At 36.3% G+C, this 19131-nt stretch overlaps 1 protein-coding gene across 4 annotated transcripts; it reads right to left on the bottom strand.

The window, feature by feature from the left end:
• Nucleotides 1-1838: 1838 nt before the first annotated feature.
• Nucleotides 1839-17036, bottom strand: LOC113742217 (uncharacterized). Of its 4 annotated transcripts, none has more exons than XM_027269991.2 (16): nt 16796-17011; nt 13875-16637; nt 13661-13789; nt 13361-13552; nt 13205-13257; nt 12796-13114; nt 12550-12634; nt 12288-12443; nt 7992-8087; nt 6885-7081; nt 6523-6738; nt 6078-6353; nt 5823-5970; nt 5551-5684; nt 2699-2785; nt 1839-2617 (listed from the first exon to the last, which is right to left on the bottom strand). In XM_027269991.2, exons 2-16 carry the CDS (start codon nt 16620-16622, stop codon nt 2531-2533), a joined length of 4923 nt encoding a protein of 1640 aa, XP_027125792.1. In that variant the 5' UTR covers nt 16623-16637; nt 16796-17011; the 3' UTR covers nt 1839-2530. The 4 variants fall into 4 exon arrangements, with proteins under 4 accessions (XP_027125792.1, XP_071904138.1, XP_027125791.1 ...); XM_072048037.1 differs by having other exon boundaries at nt 1839-2326; nt 16796-16930; XM_027269990.2 differs by having other exon boundaries at nt 1956-2617; nt 12796-13126; nt 16796-17036.
• Between the last annotated feature and the right edge of the window lie 2095 nt (nt 17037-19131).

Genomic DNA, 19131 nt, shown 5'->3' with positions numbered 1-19131 from the left:
GTTCATGGACCAAGTCAACACAAGCTATGAATCGAACCGAACACATGACCGGATCTCGGTCGAACCGGCCGGTCCAATTCGGGTTTGAAAACATTGGTTTTAATACAGAACAGGAATCCTAATCCTATCCTAAACTACATAAAGCCGCAAATCCTCATCTACAGTCAATTGTCCTGGTTTCCGTGTAATTCGGGTGCTGATTTTGGACTTTTGTGTCTTTTCTCTGGCTGTGGAGTTGATATCTTATAGTATTGGTGTCCTTATTTCGATTTTATGATCGTTTACATTCCGATTATGTCCTTATTCTTTGTAATTAATATCCCAATTTTGTACTTTGTGGTCTTTGGCTGTCATGCCTCCAGGGATGTGAATCGGAATCGAAATCGATAATTCGAAATATTGAAATCGAAATTTTTTGAAATTTTGGTATCAAAATTTTTGACCGATTTCGATTTCGAATTCAATTCGAAATTCGGTAAATTTCGATTTCACCAAATTCATGAATATATATTAATAATAATAATAATATTATTATTATTATTATTATATAAATGTTATATTACATATATATAAAAATATATATATGAAAATGAATTTGAAATCGAAATAGGAATTCCAAATCACCAAATTCAAGAATATAAAAATTATTATAATAATATAAATGTTATATTATATATATATAATATTATATATATATGTGAAAAACATATTTGAAATCGAAATAAGAATTCCAAATTCCGATTTCGAATTGTGAATTCGAAATCCTAATTTCCAATTTGAAAAATCCCGTTACCGAATTCGATCCGATTTTGTCTAATTTGAAATCAGATATTCTGATTTCCATTCCGAATTACTGAATTCAAAATTCCGAATTCAATTCGAATTCGGTCGATAAATCGAAATTTTTCGATTTTGCACACCCCTACATACCTCTACCTTTGTTTCCCTAAAAAAAACTACATATGAATCTACAATATACATGTATTGGTTGTGTTCGTTTTTATAATAGGATATGAATTTTCAGCAAAATTTGAGTCTAGAATCTAGATATATTAATTGTCTCCGTTTTTATTTTTCGTATATGAATTTTCTGCAAAATGTATGTATGAATTTTCTGCATGACATAAATACATGCACAAAAAATTTGCATCTCTAGAAATATTCATTTTCTCACCAAAATAAATTTATGGACAAAAATTCCTTGTTTGCCCAATAAATTATAAATCAATTTTGCTCCTTTGTATTACCTTATATTCATATAAAAATCCTAGTTGAACAGTTTTTGTTAATTATATTAAATTATTAGCTGATAGCTTTTACATTTTAAGACCTAGTGACATAAAATAAATATAGCAAATACAAAGCGATAATTAGTTAGATATCTGTCTATAAATAAATAAAAATATTTGTTTTACAAAAAATGCTTGCCAATAAAAGTGATCATTAATTACATTCTCGTTCTAAACAATGTAAGATAATTTCCCTGTATTTCAAAAATGTTACTTTCACGATATTTGTTTTCAGCGTTGCTTTTATTCTCTATAAAAATGATAATTAATTGGATATTTGCTTGAAAAAATATAGGATAGTTTCCCTCTATTTACTTGAAAAAGTCCGGTTCTTGGTCTTTTTTGGGGCATGTGGATGGGTGGGGGTGTGTGTGTGGAGGGTGAAGGAAGCTAAAGCAAATTAGGAAAAAGTAGATCAGTATTAGAAGGGCACATGATCTCGCTTTTATCAATTGTAACACCACCACCACCACCACCACCACCACCACCACCATCATCATCATCATCATCATCATCCACCCTATTACAGAGTCCCTCGTCACAATAAGCTACCCAAAACTTTTCTGCAAAATTTTAAGCATTGCAAAATGCAGACTTACTATGGGGCTGAGGTGGTAGGTAACCCCTAAAGGGTAAACATCTCATCTGTACACAGCTTCCTCATCGTACTGGAAAACAATGAGCTATAATATATGAAACTAATAAACTAAACTTTCCTGTATACATCTGTAGCAAGGATCCATCCGCTAACAAAAGGTGCTAGTTGCCAAATGCCACTTAGAGGCTGCCATTTCACATGCTCCAACTATTTAATTTAAGGGCCAGGCAGGCAACTTGTGGCCCTCAACGGTCACTTAATCCTATTTTTACAGCCGAAATGCCTCGTTTTCTGAGATGCCTGGTTAAAAGAAAACTCCAACACCAACAAAGGCTCAGTTCAACAGGCTAGTTAGCACCAAAGTCTACTCTCTCGGTTCAATTTACTCACTAATCTTCAGACAAAACTTTGCTGCAGGCCAATGTCTCCTGCTCTCCTCCTGAAATACACAACAAAATCTCCTTTTACTCGTATTTTACAACTCTGGACTCGTGACATTTCCAACTTCCCCTATTATATTAAAGGAAGTATGCATCTTGAAGAGCTAGCTGTACACGGCAAGTATATCAATTCATGGATGCGTTCAACGAGCGACTTGTAGCCCATGGTAAATATATAATTTATGCGATGAACTCCCATCACACTAATTCACGGCTTCAAAAAAGAGGACTTGAGGTTGCAAATGCCCTCTCTCACACATGGTAAGAACATCCTCCCAGCCACCAATTACCTATATTTCAAACCTCAGATGTTTACTTGTTTCATGAAACAAAGGTATAGAAGGTATAAAAGCAAGACAAAGGAGATTTACCTTCACGGTTTTGTCGTCATACATAAGCCACCGTTCATGATCCTGACTGTACGCAAAACAGTGATAATGCTGCCCGTAATAGCAAACCTAGAAAAGAAATTGAAAAAAGACCATTAGAAAAAAAATTTTCCACCATTCTTTTTCAAAGATGAGGGTCCATTCACATTCATCACTAATACAACTAAAATAACCACTTCACAAGCTATCGAATAGCATTTAAATGCATTAGAAGTTGTTCATTGTATCTTGTCCATGGTGCTGAAAAGATCAGGAATTTTAAGCAACATATTTTTCAGAAGAGGGGTGTGTGTGTGCACGTGTGAGAGAGAGAGAGAGAGAGAACAGCATTTAAAGGGAAGGTTTCTCTGTTGACATATTTATCTTTGCTAAGAGTGCGCCAGAGTATCTGATACACGTATATCTAATGTCAAACAAGTGGAGTTAAAAAATGATGGCTTGAATCAGAGCAACTAAACATATCACAGTTCCCCCCCCCCCCCCCCCCACAAAAAAAAACAACACAAAAAAAAAAATGCCCGAACCCCATCCAAAAAAAAAAGAGCCTTTACCAAAATGATAAAATATTCGTGGAGTGCATAAATATAGCTCAATTCAAAAGGCAAAGGTACAAAACTAAACATACTATTATATTCAGAAAGAGATTCTCCAAACAACCAAATGCTCTCTGGTAAGGTAGATACTAGGTAAGAATGGTTATTAGGGAATTAATAATGGCATGTCTAATTCTCCTTAAAGTAACTTTCCTATGGTTTGCTTTTCAAAGTAAAATCTGCCAGATAATTGATATCAAGCAACATATATGAGCACATCATCCATGTGTAACTTCTTTCGGTTCTCTTATGATCTTGATATGTCATTGGCCACAAATAAGTCAAATAGTGGTCTTGTTATCAAAGACAATTAAACTGGAATCAAGCAAGAAATTATTTATTTATCCAAGGGATAAATGTTCAGTGGAATTAAGCATCAATGGTCCAAAACTCAAAAATTGGGATAGGACCAGATGGTAGTGCAACCCTTTAATCCCAGGAGCCAACTGATCCTTATGGCTAATGACATTCACTAGAAGTATAGTTAATGCAAAATTATTCAAGCAAGTTTGCGCTCTCCGTTCAGTAATTTACCTGCAGAATCACAGATTTAAAATTCTATTATTCTTAGATGATCTTCATAACTCCTTGTAAATTTGGAAATATAGTAAACTCTCAAATCCCTCATATTCTTGCCAAGAATAAAACTTACCGAGAATAAATGTCATTCATAGTCTTGCAACATTTGGTTTTGTAACAAACTTCCCTTCTTCACATTACTTCTATTCAGACAATTATACTCCAAAGTTTTATTAAAATATGTATCATACTTGAAGTCTTAAGATTCTATTTTTCAACAAATATGAACCCTTCCCACCCCCACCCCCAAAAAAAAAAAAACCGAACAAAAAAAAAAAGAAAAAAAACCAACACCACCACCAAAATAAACTTCTGGGGTCACTGTAGATGTTTTGGTGGTGGCTTAAGATAATCTTAAATGGAATCAGGTAAGATATCTGAAAGCTAAAAAAGAACAAAGAAAATACTGATAAAATTAGAAAGAATGCCAAGGATAAATTAAAGATGCCATAGATAGAGACACACCAGACAATTTGCAAAGTGTCCAATTTGCCCTTATAATTATCAATTATGAATTTTGGCTGGAATTTTCAACCACACTCAAGAAAGTGAACAATTATTTTAATCATGTATCAAGTGCAGCTTTGAGGTCATATAGCTTTTCCCTTATTTCTTGGAAAAAAAAAATACTTACCCCCACAACAGATGTTTCAAGAGTTTTAAATATTTTTAGCCCACAAATAACCAAGCTGTAATATTAGTAAACATACATTTGTGAAGCTTAAGTAGAATGCTCAAATCATTTAAACCTTCTAACTGTTCAATCAGAATCTCTTAATATTTTTTTCTTATCTTCTCTAGGGATTTGACAATGTTGCATTTGACATCCAGCATAAAAGTAAAAGAGTTACAAATGATAATTAGCCATGACACAGCTTATGTCATCAATTTGAACAGTATTCAGTAACCTATTGTGAAGCTTGAGTAGAATGCTTAAACCATTTAAACCTTCTAACTAACTGTTCAATCAAATAGCTATAAATATCACGCAAGGTTCATAAGCTTCTTCATGAATTCTTTCATAACTCCAACCAAGTGAATTATTTAAAATAAATTACCAACTAAGACAGAAATGCAAAATTCATCTTGTCATATAAAGCTTAATTGTTGTTTCCAAGTCTCACTTGATACGAAATGAAGAAACACAAAATTCTCTAGAAAAATCAGAGAATCACAAGGAATTCAACATCTTTTAGATATCTGATAAAAAAACAGCCATCAAAACTTTAATGGGAAATATATGAACTCATGTATGCATACCTACCTTAGCTGCGTCTCTTTTTAAAAAAAAATAAATTTTAGAGTACAGGAAAAAGAAAAAGCAATGATTTAGGGGAAAAGGGAAGCAGAAGATCTAATGCTAGTTCCAAATCAAGGAAACCAAGACTCTTGACCGGTATAAGATCCCCTGAAACAGAGAAAAATAAGCACAATTTAATGGACTTTTGCCTTGCACATCTGCACGTACCACATATTTGTATGCAAGTCTAAGGAACCTCTTATCTGATTATATTGAAATGTTAAAGGACGCAAAAATGAGCAAATAATCAAACTTTTCCAGAAAAGTAACAATAGTTGAGACCAGTAATGATAGGACAACTAATCCAGTTTTCAGATACAAGTTCGCTCATAATCACCAAAACATAATCCAAAGATGCATACCACTGAGACCAAGCAGTGCCTATTTTTTGGATCAAGACCACGATAAAGGACACTGATATCCATCTCTGTAGATAAGGCTGTCAATGTGGCCTTTATGTCATCAACATGTTCACAGGTATTCTGCCAACCCAAAACTGAAAGATGCATAGGCAAAGAGGTAATTTAGATCTTCTGCAATATCGACAATGAACAAAAAAAGTAGTTCTTTCGACATCCAATTCACTCTTTCATTTAGGCAAAAGACTGAAACAAACAAAAAAACAGATAGATACCTGTTGTGAAAACATGTGGTGGGGTCGACAGAATATGATGGATGTAGTTAAGCTTTCCACAGCCACCAGCTTCAGGATCACAAGCTAATTGGTGATTCATCTCAACAAGGTTCAGAAGCTCATCAAAAGAGCTTTCTGGACACATAACCTGAAAGGTATCCCCAGACAACCACATTTTTTGTTAAGAGGATAAGAGTTTCCACTATCATTTATGTAATAAACTTAGATATTTGACCAGACTCAAACATAATATACCTTCATAGTACGCAGAGCACTGGCATTGATATTGTGGAAGAATGAAGTATACTTTAAGTGTCTGGACTCCAGACCACAATTGTAACAATTCATTCTTTCAAATATGTCCATGCCAAAAAGAGAATGTGCAACGCAAGCACCATTTGTGCAATCCCAAGAGCCCATGCAGTTGCTATCTAATGATTCGGCATCAGAAGTACACATGGTTGAAGTAAATGATCGATGAAGGCAATCAAATATGACGCCCAACACTTCTGAAGCATCATTCATTTGTCCCTGTATGTAGCATTCGTGTTAGCCAAAATTTATGAACTGAGGAGTAATCAGACACCACAAGCATTCACTCCTGTAGGTTTTACAGGCTAATAAAATTGCAGATAGAAGGAAAACTTGAAAAAAAAATAAATAATAAAGAAGAACCACCAGAAACAGCTCAAAGATTTACTTCTTGGAAGAAATTACTATCCGGATAGAGGTTGCTAAGGGCAATTCTCAGGGAAGTAGGGGCAACAGCTTCTCTTTGTGCATCCACTGAAGCAGTGTTCAGAGCAGCAAAAATATCATATAATGCACATACAACACAAGGATCCCCAACATGTACATGTTCTGATAATGACCTCCTCAAAAATTCATCTCTAAACCGTCGTAAGTGCCACAAAGACTGAAAATAAAAGACGCCAAAAATAACAGAACTCAGCATAGACATGATACTTGAAGATAAAAAAAAACCAAGCTAATCGTTGACCCCAAGAAGAAGCCAACACCACAATAACAAAGTAATACATGGAAAAGGTTCCTATATCAAACCTGAATAATGACATTTAAAAAGCAATTGTATTCGCCAATTTCATTCTTTAACCCTGTACCATATACATCCATCTGATCTAAGTTTTCAGTCATGATCTCATCAGCTGAAATGACTGAGTCAGTTGCTGCAGGAAAGGTTTTGGGCGGCATTCCCAACTTCGCTGCAAGAGGCAATTTCTGATGCGCGTGAAAAGAATCTGGCATTAACAACACAAAAAGATGGAAACATCAGGTACAAGTTATTTAATTGACTCATGAGAAACTATAACACTGAATTTGCAAGCAAGCGCACCACCATGAAATATCTCTAATGATCAGACTAAATTTAGTCATAGTCCCTGGGTCAAAAGCCAAGAAAGTTAGTTGTGTTGCAATCTTTACCAAATTCACCAAACCACCCTATCCTTTAGTAATTTTTTTATTTTTGCAGACAAGTACTGATTAAGCCAGGAAATTTTGTTCATGATCACAACAAACAGGTTTGGGAAAATCCAGAAATCAGGACAAGTTATCTTCCAAAATGAGGCAACTAATCTTTTTTCATATAAGAGATCCCATTCATTCTTGCGGGCAAATTTTCCAACATAGTACATGCAAAAGGAAGCTTTAGACAAGCTGAATGAGGCTGTACTCAGAAGAGAATAAGGTCATTCTGCATCTTCCAAAAAAATTGGCATCAGGAAAAAAATTGCTCACTTGTTTGTAGAAGACTCTGACAAAAAAATCCAAATATATGCATGTTCACTACAGACAGAAACAACACAACAATCACATACATGTATAAAATTACATACATAAATACATGCATGTATACGTAAATCATCAGTGACCCAATGCAATTCTTGATTTCTCCAAAAAAAAGATTAAAAGCAAATAACAGCACTCCAAACACAGAGATAGGAAAGCACGCAATGGATTCTTCATAGACAGCACAAGATTTTAAATCTTAAAAAAATGAAAAGTTCAAAAGATTATACTAATTCTAATATGCTACACAGGTAAAATATACAACATGAACTGATGACTCACTAAATAATTAGCTAAACCAGCAAACAAAATAATTTAAAACAAAGAACAAGCACATCATGTCTGGAGAAAGAGACAAACCAAGACTTTGGCGTACAGCTTTCTTGAGGTCAGCTTGGAACCTTTCTTCATCATCCTCCTCTGCCTGTAGTTGTCTCAATGTCTTTGTTCCATCATCTGCAGGACAAGAATAATGATATTTTTCCTCCAAAAATAAGAAAAAGAAAGAATAATTTTATCCTGTAAATCTTTACTAAAAGATGAACTCAAATAAAAAGATATCATAGGAAATCTTAAAAGTTAATTCTGCAGGAAAAAGAAACTAAAACAAAAGAACAGGATTGTTAATCTTTCAAATAATTGTGCAGTTGTAACATAATACAGTAAATCTCTTAAAAACATGCTATTAGGATGAGCAACAAATATGATAGAAATCAGAGTGTGCATCAAAAAAGACAGGAGAATACTGTAAATGTTACATGAAATAACAAAAGCAATGTGAAATGATAGAAATCAGAGTGTGCATCTAAAAAAGACAGGAGAATACTATAAATGTTACATGAAGTTACAAAAGTAATGTAAAATGAAAAAATGTGCGATTTGAAGAAAAGTTAATTCCATTACAATGACAATAAACACTCTGGAAAACAACAACGAACTTTCATTTATGTATCGAACTAATTGCAACAGGAGTGAGATTATACCAGTCTCCTTGAACTTTAACAGGGAAAATGAGGATCGGCCAAGAACTTGCAATAGTAAAGCATTGAAAAGCATTATCTTAGACCACATCAACAAGATGATCACCTCTAAACCTTATGAAAACATTAGATAGGACATCCCTATGGCAAAATTTGTCAAGCCATGTTCACTGTCATTCATTTCTAGGTTAAGACACACAACCCTTTCCATACTCCATAAAAAAAACAAGCATAAAATAACTGCTAACAGAGAGAAAAGCATTTCAGGGAAAAATCTTAAGGACATCCAAAACAAAGAACCTACCCTACCACTCAGAAGAAACCCACAGATATTCACTCTCTGAGATTCATCGGTGCCCAGCAAAATTTTCAGTACAACTACAGGTATAAAAAATTCAACACATCAAAAATGCCAATTGTTCAAAGTTGGATAAAAGCTTGATTTCAGATGTTGGTTTCACTCGGCTTTAACCAAAAACTGGATTCTCAATCATCAAACATATTTTTTACTTCAGTATTTCCAAACTGATACCGAATGGATAATGATCCAGTATTTTCTTGGAAATTTCGAACTCCTGCACCAATTTCCACAGCAGAGTTCAAACCAGGTGAGAGACATCAAGCAGCTCATACTTCATAAAATACTAATTATGTGCACATATTCGATATGTCAACCTATCAAATAAAATCTGAATATCCATCTAAAGTTCCAAACGTCTACCAAACTAATGATCGCACAACCAATACCATATGCAGTTTTTTGTTCCAAATGTTTTTTGTTCAAAATCATCTGCTAGTTGTCAATATCAATTTTGTTAGTAAAATACTAAATTTTATGGAAGGTATCAATATGAAAGTTAAAAGTAAGATACCAAAAAGCTCACAAGCTTCCTGCTTCTCTTTCATATCTGGTCAACAATTTTTTAGTTAGACATGACATGCACATATGGATTTTGGGACAAATCTCTCACAATTACATTAAAGAACTGAGGAAAAAATGCTATTTGATTCACTTTCAACAAAAACAAGCAAAAAAATTCCCATATACTTCCACCAAGAAGAATGCAAAAGCAAAAAAAAAAAAAAATGCCTCTCGTTTGGGGCCTCCTAATTGGTTGACCATCACTGAAACCCAAGACCCAACTTATGCTTCACACTTAATACAAAGTTATGACTATTTCCCTACCCCTCACACACCCCTGCCCCCAAAAACAAAGAAAAACTAAAAAACTGACTATTACCATCAAATTATTCTACATTAAAAGACAGTTCAAAAGTCAACAATCCTAAATCTACCTACCAATAAAGCGTCCCAACTACCACAACCGTTAATATCTGATGCTTGTTTGAAGCACTATGACTTGCAGGACAGATGAAAACTCTAATGCATCAAATGAATCTATTGCAAAGAGCAGCTAAAGACCACACGACTTTTATCCACCATGACTAATGACTAGATTGGTTATTACCCTCAACCTTCAGGAGTTGGCTACAATTACTGATTATCATTGTATGAAATTCCCCCTTATAACCTGATAATACAACAAAGAGTAACCTATTTTTATCCTTTTATCTTGGTTGTTTAACACTGAACAGGGCATAAGCAACCACTTAATGAGCACAAGCATCCTGCATTTATACAGCTCCTCTCTCCCTCAAGGATGAGACAGACAGGACAATGCAACTTCTTAGCTTGATGCTCAGTGTTGTCTTTTCATTTCTTCCTTTTTTCCTTTGGTTTCACTTTCAAAATGAAAGGAGAGAAACAACTAGGAAGAAATAACTCTAGCAACACGAAAAGAGAATGTCTAAGAGCAGCTGTTTGCGTAGGAAGGTGTAAGAGCTAAACCACTCTTGCCCCTTCTTCCACCAGTCTTGGAGCTAGGAACTGGGAAAGAGGAAATGAAAAAGGAATGAAGCCGCTCGAACACCGGAAGCGGCAGACTGATAGTGGTCCCATCTCTTTCATGTAGTGCCCAGGTTACAATTGTGGAGTAGGGTGAAGGGTCTCGAAACACTACCAAGGGAGGCAACACCTCATAAGGTTCAGTATTTACCTCAATTATTATGCAGATCAGATTTCTAATTTGACAGTCCTCACCGAGGAAGTTCACATTTGGTAGAGTTGCATAGCCTCCCTCAATAAATCAATAAATAACCAAAATGGAGATACAGATTTCATCTATCAACAAAAGCAATAAATTCAAAATATTTGTCTTTTTCCGTCATGAGTCCCATCAAAAACTCATCCAGTCAAAACCACAAGATCCGTAGATAAGCTGTGCTAGTGTATATATCTTTGACTTTTTGCACATAAACTTAACTCGGGAAAAACATTACTTCTTTTCAGTCATTCTCCAAATTGGTTCATGGGTTCCAAACACCACACTGAACCCCTCTTGGCACCTGCCAAGGCAAGAGATGTTTGTCTGTTTCTTCCTTCTTTTTTAATGTTCAAAATACAACCTGTCCTCCTCATTCTCCATCTACATCCTTAAAAAAAAAGAATTAAACAAGAAACCCAAATGTCCAAAGAGAGTAAAAAAAAATGATAGAAAAACTTCTCTAAGTTCCATAAAATATTCGAGTCTCGTCAAATTACGCACAGCTAAAATACAAGCGATCTGCCTTTGCACGCTTGCCAATCCCATTGATACAATTTTTACATTGAAAACACCAAATCAAAAAATAAGACAAAATGGAAATACTTTATTCATATCAGCCCAAATATTTACTAATATGATATAGAACCTCAAGATAAACCACCTCAATGAACTGGCCAAAACATTTACCTAAAATAAGGCCAAGCTAGTCAAGTAAGACAGCCTAAGAAACAATGAACAAACTTTTAACCATGTGGTGGACTTAAACCGAAAGAAAGAAGGTCAATGAAGCAAATTCAATCAAGCATGAATAAAGAGATATGTAGTCCTATCAGAATTTGACTATGAGAAGAGTCGATTAAAGTTATGAGATTAATTACTAAAAACAACTAAGAAATTCATGATGCTCAGTTTCTGAATCGTTTTGCATGTACATGAGGTTGCACATTTAACTCTAGCCAAGGACCAAAAAACCCCTTCAATCACGTATAGGAGAGCACTGCTGCCAACACCACAGAAGAAAGTGAAACAAGAAGAAGAAAACAATGAAAGGGAGCAAACTCAAATGATAATGATCAGACAAAGAGACAAGATGGATGGAACCCAATAACATCCAGTTGACTGAGAATCAGCTGGAAACCACAAGAACAAAACCAACATGCCAATGTCTTGATGCATGACAAACAGGAAACTACAAGAAAGTTAAAAAGCAAAAGACACTCAAACATATCAACTAGTTAACTCGGAAAAATAAATTAAAAAAATTGTTAACTAGCAAATGGCCAGGTGAGAAAGAATATGCCCACCAATGAATTCAAAGTAGATACTTAATCGTTCACCTAAACCCACCAAAGGAACACATTCTATGACAGGGCGCAAGAGTTAGGATCGCCCAAAAGTTAGGATCAACAGAGTCTTCAAATCATTCTGAAGTATTATACAGTTGTTAAAGTTCCCATTAGAGTATTGAAGTTATGAGCAAATCATAAACTAAAATTCAACTTAAAACTGTTTCCAAAATAATACGCATCAAAAGAGTTCATTATAAAGTGAAATGCATATATTGAACTCACCATGTGCTTCATCCAAGGATTTGAATTCCAAGTTTTCCTTTTCTGATAGCACGGGCTGGTTAAGTCTAGCTGCACCTTTTTGCCGTCTATTTCTCCTTCCTGACCGTCGATCAGAAGGCAACAGGCCATCCTCTATGCTTCCTCCGTTGGGCAAGCCTATAAGACATGGCCAAACTCCAAGAAGTTACAAGCATTCCAATTCTAAAAATCCTAAACCATATTGCAAAAACAAATTAACAATTACACAGCCAAGTAAAGTTACCAGCTTTTTGTCCAACTCCTTCAACGCCATCCTCTAGAAAACCTTCCATGGCATTTGAAAATCCATTCTTCTGTACCATGGGTTCCTAAAAGTTGCAGGTCATAAGTTACAGTCTGTTCAATAATGTCCTCTGCAAACTACACAATAAGCAGCACTTGACAAGATATGACTCGAAGAAAGAAAGCCGAAAGGCACCAAATATCCATCTATTTTTTATTCCAGGAGTTACAAATATAAAATACTTACTTTTTTTCTATATTTCCATTGGACATTGACATCATGATCATCTTCCTGTTGCTTCAAGTAAGTATCAGAGTGAGCAATTGCTGCAACTTTTTCTGGATTTATCCCTACAGTTCTCTTATGTTGCTCAGCTAGATGCTTCTGTTTAGCTTCATTTTCAATACGCCTTTGATATTCCAAAGTTTCTTCTAGCTTTCTCTCCTCAGCTTCAAGCTCAATTCTACGCCTGAATTCCTCTTCCTCTTGTTCTAAGGTGTCACCATTTCCAGCATTCACTATCTCAGCATGTATATCTTCTCCCTCGTGTGTGACTGGATATGAGCTGCAACAAAACCTTACTCGTATTTATAAAACAAAGATCAACTTCAGATCGTTCACATTAACATGCTCAATGACTAGAAAACAAACATACATTTCTTTAGTAGTCTCTGAGGAAAGCATATGTAGCTCACTGCCACTATTAGCCTGAAAAGGAATAAATTGCCAACCATAAATGCTCCAGCTGAGCAATAAACTACCAACTAGGAAGGCGGTAACACAAAGGGATATCTCAACACGAAATTCGAACCTTTGAATCCTTGGCTTTTCGAAAATCCTTGTTCTTTTTCTTATCTTTTGTTTTCTCATGCATATGACGAGCATTATCACTTCCTCCGCTGCTGCCCTTCTTAGAATCAAGAGCAAGTTCTGCCAAAAATGCTTCTCTGGCGGCATCAGATTTCTCTGTGGCATCTTTCTCTGCAAGATCCTCCAAGTGAGCCTGGAGAGAGAACATAAAGAAAGACAACAAGACAAAGCCATCAAAATTAAAAAAGTGAGCAAAAGCATAGGATGAGTCAACTAGAATGTAAGAAAGTCCAAAACAAACCCGCATATATGACTTCACTAGGGGTACTAAGATTGCCCGGTAATCAAAAGCAGATGCAGGCTCAAGTTTAGCTTCCAACTGCTGCATCGCAGCTATTACTCGCATAATTCTTGCATCAATTTTACTGAGCTGCATTTACAGAAAGTAAGGATAAGTAGCATAGTAGTACAATTCACATGTAGGAAAAGGATCAATCAATGAGTAAAGCACCAACCTCAACAGACACATGTTCTTTTTGTCTAGATATCGCAACTTCTACACAGGAGTCAACCTGATGCAGATAATCCCTCGTTCTCCAATCTTCGTCTTCACCAGATTCCAAGTCACATAATTGAGATGTCATGCCACCATAATTTTCCTCAAATCCAAACTGATTAACATTTAGAGACTCTGCTTCCTTCAAGATATTTGATATAGCATCCAATTCAAACCTATTGCTCATAATGGTAAGTTCATTATCACATTCAATGAGATCCTCTCGTCGTTTCCTTAAAACAGACTCGTAACTTCTCCGGACAAATTCAGTTACATGCTCCCTTTTCTTACCTTCTTCTAAACAGAGATCCTCAACAGCCTGCAGTGCCTCATCATAACTTAAATGCTCCAATTTTCTCTCACACAAGCCCTGTAGGTTGTAAAATTCCTTCTCAAGTACCTGGAGAATTTCGATACCCTGTTGTGCTTTCTCTTCTCTCCCCCGCATCCATGATGCCAACTGTTCCCCACTTGAAGGACCGAAAAATATCCAGGATAATAAAGCATCAGAGTCAAGTAAATTACCACTGTCATTGCTCATATCAGGTAAATTTGCAGCACTAATATCCCCAGTTACTACACTATGGCAAGAGCTGGGAATATGCTTTTGTGGCAAGAAATGCTCATCCAAACTTAAACATGAAGCATCTTCACTCAAAACTAACTTCTCCAAAACCTTTACACCTTGAGTCCCACTATTTGAATCATCCACTGCATTACCTTTATCAGGATATCTACCTAAGCCACAAGAATGATAAAGCTCCTGTATAAATTTCAGAATTTTTTTCAACTCTGGAGCACCCAGGAAGCAGATGCACAAAGGTGTTTGGTCAATGTTATGATTAAGAAGTTGTGAACCATAAGCTAGCCCTTGCAACTCCTCCACTGCAAATCGCATAACCTTGTTGAGATGACTTGAAGCAAGATATTTATGTTTTATGAGGGCCTGGAAGATGGTATGGATTCTCTCAAGAAGCTTTGCACGCTCAATGTCATCAGACACTGGCCAGCTATCCTGAGGGAAGCATGCCTTAGTTTCTTGATTATCATCACAGTCCATCCAAACAATGTCTGAGATCTTATCATACTCTTTGCTCTTAATACTACTACCATTGCAGTTATCCCCTGATTCTTTTTTCCTAGGTGAAGAATCCCACTCATCTTCATTACAGTAACTGTCAGCAAAGCATTCATTGAAATCTTCAGTCTCGTTTCTGGGATAAGACTCATCAAGAAATTCAGACCCGTGAGCTTTTGATTGTTCTCCAAGGGTTTTTATAGCTGTACTAACGTCCAGTGGCTTCCAGTGACAATTGAGAAGCATCTCAGCCCACTCATTCTCCACAATTTTAGGTATAACTCTCTCCATTTTTGGCAACAAAATCCCCATATGTTCACGTAAAACGTGATGTATGTGAGAGTCTGCATCTGCAAATTTTTCATTGCATCGGCAGCAAACAAAAAAATTCCAGTCTTTATTAGCTTCAGCAAATGTCAAAGCTTCAGAGATCACCTCATTTGCTACCCCATCCTTGGACAAACTAAAATGAGCCTTAAGATCTGAAACCCTAACCCTAAGCAGATCTTTCTTCTTATCCAAACTCATGGAATTCCAAAATGACCTGACCCAGTCCTTCCTCTCAGCAGAAGATGCATTCTTCCTAGCACTTCCACTTTTCCGTCTCTCTCCCATTCTCTGTCCTGACCCAGAAGATGAATCCAAAATCCTGTCACCATCAGCCTGTGACAAGGGTGACTCTGACTTCTGTTGCAACAACCTGGCAGCAGCCACCCGAACCTCAATCTCCTTCCTCCTCTCCTCAGGCGTCTTAGTTGCCTTCTTTATCTCATTTGGCCGTCTTGTTTGAACCAACCTCAATTCCATTGGATCCTCTGAGACCCTCCTTATAGGAATCAACCTAAATTTCTCCTCCCCATTCCCCAAGTTCTTCATCCAAGTCGAGATGGATGCAATGTTCGACTTCTGGATCAGTGACCGAAGCTCACTCTGCACGTGAGCAATCCTGGCCTCAGCTGGAGTTAACTTCTGCTGACTCTCATCCTGCAAGCTCTCCTTCCCAGGGTCAACTGGATTCTCAATCGCCAATGCTCTCTCACACTCCTGCACAACCTCTTCGTACTCCTTCCCCTCATTTGCAGCTTCATATATCAGGTTAGCATAAAAATGAGCAAACTCAATCGAATTAGGCGACAAAGTAACCGCTTTACGCGCACTGTCTATGGCATTTTTCAAATGCCGCTGCTTAGAATTAGGATCATCGATAATGGATGCCACTTTGACACACACAGTCCCTTGAACACGGTGAATCAAAGCAGAATGGGGAGAACTCTCATGCTTGGAAGACAATTCCTTCATCAATCTAAGGGCTTTAGTATGATTTCCCCGGCGCAAGGCCGTCAAAGCACGCTCACATTCACCTTTAATAGAAGCATAAGAAGTCGATGCTAAGGAGGAAGAAGAAGCTGAATTAAGGCTTTCCGACCTGTTTTCTGACTCAGTGCTCAACGGAGCTTCAGCTGTATTAATCGACGGATTCAACGAGATTAGGTTTTCTGGCTGTTCGGCTGATGCAACAGCACCGTCGCCAGCAGCTGACACCACGGCCGGAGGGGAAGGAGAAACAGCCGCCGGTGAAGAAACCGAGGGTTTGGAGCGGGCAGCGGAGTTTCGCTTCTTGTGCCCCATACGTATCAGTCTCTTCTACAGAAAAACAAAAAATCGCATGCATAAATTCACGCATCAAAATCCAACATTTGAACCACAAAACCTCAAAATTACCCGCAGAGCAGGGATTCTACAGAAAGAAAGCTCCAAAAAGATTACAAAAAAAAAAACAGAGAAAGGAGAGAGCAACTTACTTTGGGGGCAGAGAGAGAAAATGCGGGGACGAAGTTGAGACTGAGGAAACAGACTGTCCGAGCATCACAAGTGATCGATCGAGAGTGAAAGTGGAGGAGGACCGGCGGTGGTCGAGGGTGGCGATAGGCGGGGGAATGGTGGGTAGGCGGTGTGGGGGGCGACGGGGGGAATTGAAGATGACCAAATTCAGCGTGTGGGTGTTTTGTACTACTTTTTTCAACAGCCTGAATCAGACTTTTGTTGTTTTATAAACCTAATCCCAGAATTAACCTCAAAAGCCGGCAACTCTTGAGGCAATCCCAGGGACTTATATCCCAACCCAAACCCAACCCCAACCCCGATATGGGACAAATGTACCTATAGGGGGGACCTGCTGCTAAGTGGGATACTACCACCCAATACCCTTTCAACCCTGAGGCAATTTGTCTTTTTTCAACAGCCTGAATCAGACTTTTGTTGTTTTATAGGGTGTTTTGTACTACTGCTATATGAATAATTGAATATGAGTTGGTGGTGCGCGAGACTGTGTGTGTACACAATACAATGCACCAAACCGCAAATGGTATGGTTGGGGAGGTTTTGGGAAAATGCGAAATGTATCTTTCGTTAGTAAGTAGTAGTGTATGGAGTACTTTACAGTGGAAGCTGATGAGCATGAGGATCGTCGCCATTGCCAGTTAGCGAAGATTAAGGGTCCAGATTGGCTCAAATTTTCATCTTTTAAAATGCGTGGCTGTGATTTGCTCGCGAGATAATTTTTGGTCTCAATCAAATAGGTTAAAAAGCAAAACTATTAATTTTTTTTTTTTTACAATAATGGAGAGCTACTATTGTCATACGGTGATACCGTAAATTTTATGAACTACCCATTTTTGGGGAGGAAAAAAAATTTGTTTAAATGAATTCGACTCCGATTGATTATCACTACTGGTCAGGACATGCAACTGAGACATTTGTATATGAACTATCACTTATTTTTAATGTTTTTGGACATAGTTCCGGAATCATATATCGCTTACAAAAGTTCTCACAAATCACTCAATAACATAGTTTTCACTTCAACAGTGAGATTCAAACACTGAATCCCTCAAAAGCAGGCCAAATTCTTTTGGGCATACCTCTAGAATAGTATATCGTTTACAAAAATTGTTACAAATCATCCAACAATACAACTCTCACATTGACAATAGAATTCAAACACTAGAGGGAATCAATAGTGGGATTCAAACACTGAATCCCGTCCAAATCAGACCAAATCCTTTGTTTTCTATCGTGATTAAACTCGCAAATGAAAGAAAAATATTCCTTCCTCCCACTTTCTTTTCTTTTCCTATCAAATCTCATCTCCCAAACTAGCCATAAGAGTGCATTTGATAGAATTGAAATCTAAAAACTGAAGTTTAAACTTTAAAATCTGAAGTTTGAATCAATTAATTTTTTAAATCGTTAAGTACTAGATTTAATACATTTGAGTGTGTATCACATTAAGTGATAAGTGAATAACTTATCACTTAATTTTGAGAGTAAGTTTTGCCTAAAAATTTCAGTGTCGATTAATTAATTCAGATTTTCTATTTTTTGTTATCAAATATGTCTAAATGTATTAAAAAGTTTGAGTGCTAAACTGAGTTATCGAACACAAACCTTAATTATATATGTAATTAATATTTTATCAATCCAAAATTAGGATAGCATCGAAGTTAAAGGGCTTATTAGCAAAATAAGTGTCCTTCTTTGTAGCTTTTTCACGCCCTACTTATTATTTCAGTCCTCAGCTAAAACCCTTTAGGGATAATTTTAGAAACCTCACCTGAGGTTTTCGACAATTTCACTTGACTCCCTTGAGATTTACATGATTACAGAGACCTCTCTTGTTATGATAAAAAGACAATAATGGCCTTTATTAATTGTCAAGTTATTGAAAAATTTTATAAAATATTAAAACTCTCTCATCTATTATTAACCAATAATTCAAACCACAGTTTTTGCTATTTAACTATCTGTTCTCTTCCTCATATATCTATTTTTCTTTTAAATTCATTTATTTATTATTATCAACCAAATGTATACTGTCGCTACTAATAAAATCGTCATACACATTAAACCACCAATACTTATATATCTTGGTATCTATTCCCAATCCTCGATTTTCCAATATTAGTAAATAGTTTTCTTGCGCCCATTTTTATTTCCAATTTTTGATAGGTATTAGCAAACTGAAATTGTCAAATGACAAATTGAGTGTTAATTTCATTATCAAATTAGATGGAGATGAAGATAGTGACAGTGATAAAAAATAAATAAAAATTAAGGATAAGAAGTGAAATAGGAACCA

Source organism: Coffea arabica, chromosome 4e (assembly GCF_036785885.1).
Source record: "Coffea arabica cultivar ET-39 chromosome 4e, Coffea Arabica ET-39 HiFi, whole genome shotgun sequence".
NCBI lineage: Eukaryota > Viridiplantae > Streptophyta > Magnoliopsida > Gentianales > Rubiaceae > Coffea > Coffea arabica.
Note: the sequence above shows the minus strand (reverse complement) of the source record. Positions and strands in the feature narration are given on the sequence as shown.